The sequence below is a fragment of the Propithecus coquereli genome, unplaced genomic scaffold (assembly GCF_000956105.1).
Source record: "Propithecus coquereli isolate 6110/MARCELLA unplaced genomic scaffold, Pcoq_1.0 Scaffold254, whole genome shotgun sequence".
Lineage (NCBI taxonomy): Eukaryota > Metazoa > Chordata > Mammalia > Primates > Indriidae > Propithecus > Propithecus coquereli.
In genome coordinates this window covers 399,387-405,300 of record NW_012148108.1, presented here as the reverse complement: position 1 = coordinate 405,300, position 5,914 = coordinate 399,387, and the positions used below count along the sequence as shown (strand labels likewise).

Below are 5,914 nucleotides of genomic sequence, written 5' to 3'. Positions count from 1 at the left end.
CTTACTGGTTTCTGAAGCAAATTCTCTGGGTGATTCCTCAGCAGGTTCTCACGTAAAATAACATAGGCCTTGAGTTTTTCATAACAGTGACTGTCGACTTGGGCTGGGTATCAAATCTTTGGCTTACATTTTCTTTCTCTGAAATCTTCAATATGTTGCTCCACTGTCTTGTGGCATGAAGTGTTGGAGGTAAAAAGTCTGATGCCAATATTCCTTCCTTTCCTTTATATAAGTGCATTGTGGCTGGAGGTAGGAAAAGGGGCGTGGATGCCCAAAGCATTTTTTTAAAGCTCTGTAGTTTTATCAGAACATGTTTTTATTATCTATTCTAACTCACATTTCCCAATAACCTTGTATGCCTTTCACTATGCTGGTTCAAGCCCTAACTTCCCAGTTTCCCTCCCACCCCAGAAAATAGTTTTTAAAATTCTGTTACTTTGATTTTGTTCTTCAGGGACTCCAATTATACATGTATTAGATTCATTTTTGTTTGATTTTTTTTTTCCTTTTCCTTCCTGCAGGGCCTCAGTTTCCTGGCATGTTTCTTGCTCTCAAGTTCCTTCTTTTCCTTCTTGCTGATTTTTTTCCCTAAAATGACGTTTTGAAATACTGACAGCACATGGCCTCTGCAGGGTGGGGTCTGTCTTCCCGGGCTGCACCACCTCGACCCCAGTGTTCCTGCCGAGTTCTGTGTGGTTTCTCGTCCCAGCAGTTGTTTCCTTCTGGAGACGAGTTTTCGTGGGGCGTTTCTGCGACTGTAGAGGGCTTAGCTTAGGCCCTTGCAGTGCTGGTCCCCGGATCTTCCTACTGAGACTCTCAGAGGTGGGGGAACGTGGGGCTGGGGGGCTTCCACTTGGAGTTGATGGCAGTACCTCTTTTCCTCGAGATGTTGGCTGTAGGGTTTTTCCTTTGCTATCCTAGTGGCTCTGACTGTTTTTATCAGGGATTTTGTGCCTACTAATTGTGTATATTACCAGCGTGATTTTGCCTGTGAGGTGACTTGAGGCGGGACTCCAGGCAGGCTGCCCCATGGCTGACTGCAGACACGTGTGGTGGTCAGGATACAGGGCCAGAAAGACACGAGACAAATTTCTGAAACAAAATCCTAAAGCTAAAAACGTTATCCTTATTCTTGTCCTGGTTACTTAAGCCCTCGGCTTGCCTCACTCTTTCTTGTATCTGTGAGTGTCTGTTATCATGACAATTAAACAGCACAGTTGTTTAGTTATTTAACTTCGCCCTCCTCCTCCCTGGTATGTAGACCCGCGCCAGCTGTGCACGGAGTGGGGAGGGAGCCCGGAACAGGCTGCGAGTTTGGACTGTTAGTGGCTGCACGCACTGGAGGGGGCTGCAGTTCCGAAGTCCCCACCAATCAATGCAGAGTGTACGTGTGAGAGATACAGAACTGGACCATTAGAGAGGCCACAGGTATTCTTGATAACTTAGTAAAATGAGTAACTGTCTAATTAGATCGTAAACTCCAGTCTAAAATATGATATGCAAGTGAAGAGTGGGAGTGGGCATAGAAAGCATGCCCCTAGTATTTGAAATAGTTACCGCTAGTTCATTTTTAAAAACCACAGCCACTTGTGACTTTGGGGGCTCTAAACTTACCCGGATGGGCCTCTCCAGTTCTTTCCTGGTAAACCGCATCACGATGAGTCCTAGAATCGTCAGGCCGTAAAATAGCCACGAAGCAAAACTGAAATAATTGACTAGTGAGTTTATGTCACCAGGGATGATATAAATGATCGCTACGATGCCCTGATGGAAAGAAGAATGAATGTTCAGGTCATTAGTACATAAAACCATTGTTCTATTCTTACCGCTTTACAGAGGACTAAACACTTTATCCTGAAAGGAACTTCCTGTGAATCCCATCAAACTTGACTGTGGCTACGATAGCTGTTTTCTTTGAAGCCTGACAGAAAAGACCTGGAAAATTTTGGGATGTTGAAGTTGTGATTTTTCAGCAAGGAAAAAACAAAATATGCGTGTACATTGTGCCAGCTTCATAATTACGAATTTTCCTTTCAGACAGTTTTCGTCATGGGCACGGGCCCTCGACTACGACACTCAAGTGCGATTTTGACCTGCGTTGGTCGCGTGCCCTGGCCTGTTCCTGCCGCTGTCTGCCGGTCCTCCTCTGGGGCTGGGGGATGGAGTCTGGCCCCGAGGCTAAGAATGGTCTCTTGGAGCCCAGAAAAGCTGTACACAACCACGGACTATCTACCGCGAAGCTCCAGTCGGAAGCTGTCAGGGGCCTTTACTGCACAAAGATCCCGCGGCTTCCAAACCATCAGTCCGTAATGAGAGGCTGTTGTCAGTGACCACCTGGTAAATGCCTCATTCGCCTTCCCTGTAAGCAGGTGGGCTTTTATGTAGTTTGAACCCTCCCAGCTTGTACCCTCTTCTGGGCCACTGGTCAAGCAGTGTCTTTCATGGATAAATTTAGAAAAAGGAGCAGAAGCTGGGTGATTGTTTGAATTGTCTTGGGTTTTTGATATATCTGTTTCACGTCAAGGAATCTGGGTCATCTGAAAACCACGGGGCTTAGCAGGACAGGTGTACGTCACCATGCAAACCGAGGGGCCCTGTGCCTTTCAGGTTGGTGACGCCGTGGCGGGATTCACACTCACGTGAAAGATGATGGCGGGGGCTGGAGTCAGGCGCTTGACGCTAACGTAAGAGAGCACTTTGAGCATGTGGCCTTCCCGGCCTGCGACGTAAATGAGTCTGGAAAAACAATGATGGAGAAAGTTAACCACTTGCAGGTTGTTGCCCCGCCACAGAGAAAGGAACTGAGTGGTGACCGGTCGTCTTCAGGTCGGAGTCTGCCCTCTGGAGGGAGCAGCAAGCAAGGTGGCCTAACTGCATCCTGCCACAGTGCAGCCACCAACGCAGGGAAGGGCGGGGTGCTTCAGAGAGACTCCTGCTCCGAGTCCTGAAAGTCATGCAAGAAACACACGTCAAAACTAGGCCAGTGGACCCCAGTCCCTGGGGTGCCCGAGAGGAGCAGACACAGAAGTGCCTCGCCATTCCAATTCCAAGATGCAATCAAAGAGTTTCCATGTTTAAAAGAATCAGGCAAATTAAGGGCAAATCAGCAGACACAAACAAGTGGCTTAGTCCCCCTGCCAAGAACTCCAGATAATTCAGTAACTGAAAGACTGTTTAAAAGGTTAAAGAGAGAACTAAACAGAATATTTTTTCTGTTTTCAAGCTGATACAATAGTATCATGCATGGAGCACAGAGTGACGGTGTGATATGTAGTGATCAGATCGGGGTAATGAGCATGTCCATCATTGCAAGCGTGCGTCAGTCAGTGTCCCCATCCCAGCTATGTGAAAGTACGTGTCGTGGTTAGCTGTAGTCGCCCTGCACTGCTGTGGAAGAACACCAGGACTTACTCCTCCTCTCTAGCCATAATTTTGTATCCTTTAACACATCTCTCCCTGTCCCCTACCCTTCCCCTAGTATCCTCTGGCTAAGCAGAATTTCTTTTAAAGAAAGGTCAAAGTTACCAAGTTGGAAGCTAGATCTGAGCATGAAGCATAGATAGATGGGAAATTCAGTTTGGAAACTAAGAGAAGAATGGGAGAAGGTCACGTACACCAAGTGGAGTACGGCAAATTCAAAAAGAGCAGAAAACATTTATGAAATTAAAAACACTGTGAGCCTTCAAATTGAACCCAGTTCTACACAAGGCATAAACATACCCAGATGTAAACATTAAGGGCTACTGAATTTAAATTATTACTGTAGAATTAGGATAATAAGAACAATAGCAGACATATGAGGAATAGTATTTTCAAAATGATGAGGGAAACTGATTTCAGGCTGGAATTCTGTGTAGCTAAGCTATCATTCAAGATTACTGGCAAAATAAATTCCTTTTTAGATAAACTATGAGACATTGACTCCTCACTGGAAGCTGTATAGCTCAAAGGGAGCCGGTCACAAGAAGCAATGTCAAGGAAAAAGCAGTAGAATGTGGTGTTGGTGTGTGTATAAGTACTGGATTTATTTATTTCATAACAAACTTTCCTTAGAGCAGTGGGCTTATAACCAGGTTTTAACATGAAAAAGGAGAGCCCTGCAAGAGAGGAAAGAGAATTGAAAGACCGACACACTGTTGGGTATTCATGCTAAATTTTCAGGGTAATCATGGATAGAATAGACACATAACTTCCATATCAAACGGGAATAAAGAACATTTGATGGCTATAATTCAGGATTATTTTAAAAGCCAAGAAAACAAAGTAATGTGTTAGAAATTCAGTATCAGCGATCATAGTAAACACACACATTCAGCAGGATGAACTGTAATCAGGCATGAAGGAACTTTCTGGGGCGACTGAAATGTTCTACAATTGGATTGTGATATTTGCACAGCCTTACAAATGTACTACAATAATTGGGTTGTACAGTTGCAAAGGGTGAGTGTCATGGTATTTGTACCTCAATAGAGCTATTAAAATTGTGTTTTCTATACAAGCAATGAACTATCAGAAACAGATTTAAAGAATTTTAAATGCCATTTATAATAGCATGAAAAGATATGAAATACTGTGGAATAAATCTGCCAAAGATGTGCAAGAACTGTATACCAAAATCTACTCAGAAACATTTGTGAAAAAGCGTAAGAGCTAAATAGTCCACCCATGGATTGGAAGTCCCAATACTGTTAGGATGTCAGTCCTCCCCAGATTGATCTATAGATTCAACACAGTCCTGATCAAAATCCTCAAAGCCCTTTTTGTAGAAATTGACAAGCTGATTCTAGCGTTCATATAGAAATGGGAAAACTGGCCATCCACATGCAGAAGAATGAAATTGGCCCCTTAGCCCCCATACAACTCAAAGTAGATTGAAGACTTAAATGCAAGACTTCAACCGTAAAACTATTAGGAGAAAAGTTGGGTGACATTGATCTGGACGATGATTTCTTGCACATGACCCCAAAAGCACAGGCAACAGAATCAGAAATAGACAGATGGGATCACACCAAACTAAAAGGCTTCTGCACAGCAAAGGAAACAGGGTGAAGAGACAACCCACAGGTTGGGAGAAAATATTTGTAAATCATTTATCAGATAAGGGGGTTTATATCCAAAATATAAAAGGAAGTCAAACTACTCAATAACAAGAAAACCACCCCATTAAAAAATGGGGAAAGTACTTGAATAGACATTTCTCAAAAGACCAACACATACGTGAAAAAACGTCCCACATCACTAACCATCAGGGAAATGCAAATACAAACCCCAATTAGATACCAGCCCACACCTGTCAGAGGGGCTATGACCGAAAAACAAAAGGTGCGTGTCGGCATGAGTGTGGAGAAAAGGGAACCCTGGGACACTGTTGTTGGGCATGCTAATTAGCGTAGCCGTTTTGGAAGACTCTACAGTGGTTCTTTAGAAAACCAAGAATATTAACAATCACCATGTGATCCAGCAGCCCCACTTCCGGGCGCAGAACTGAAATCAGTGTCGGACGTCACTCACACACTCACACACACACACACACACACACACACACACACACCCTGTCACTGCGGTCTCGGTCACGGTGGCCAAGGCATGGGAACAACATAAGCGCCCGTCAGCAGATGAACGTACAGAGACCATGTGCCGCATATACACAACGGGATACTACTCAGCCTTCTAAAAGAATGAAATTCTGTCATTTTTTGACAACGTGGATGAATCCGGACGTTATGCCGAATAAAAAAATAAGCCAAACACAGACAACTATCACATGGTCTCACACACGAGATGTAAAAATTGGAACTCGTAGTAGAGAGTGGGATGTTGGCTACCAGAGGCTGAAGGGAGGGCGTCTGGCAGGGAGAGGGGAGATGTCAGTCAAAGGTACAAAATCCCAGGAGGAATAAGTTCTGGTGATCTG

At 44.3% G+C, this 5,914-nt stretch overlaps 1 protein-coding gene across 1 annotated transcript in view; it reads right to left on the bottom strand.

The window, feature by feature from the left end:
- Positions 1-5,914, bottom strand: part of SLC7A9 (solute carrier family 7 (amino acid transporter light chain, bo,+ system), member 9) — a 20,863-nt gene that overhangs the window by 8,371 nt on the left and 6,578 nt on the right. Inside the window, exons 9-10 of the mRNA XM_012647030.1 lie at positions 2,640-2,736; positions 1,615-1,764 (exon numbers count right to left, since the gene is read on the bottom strand). Of these exons, the coding sequence (XP_012502484.1) occupies positions 1,615-1,764; positions 2,640-2,736 (247 nt within the window). The remainder of the gene's footprint in view (positions 1-1,614; positions 1,765-2,639; positions 2,737-5,914) is intronic.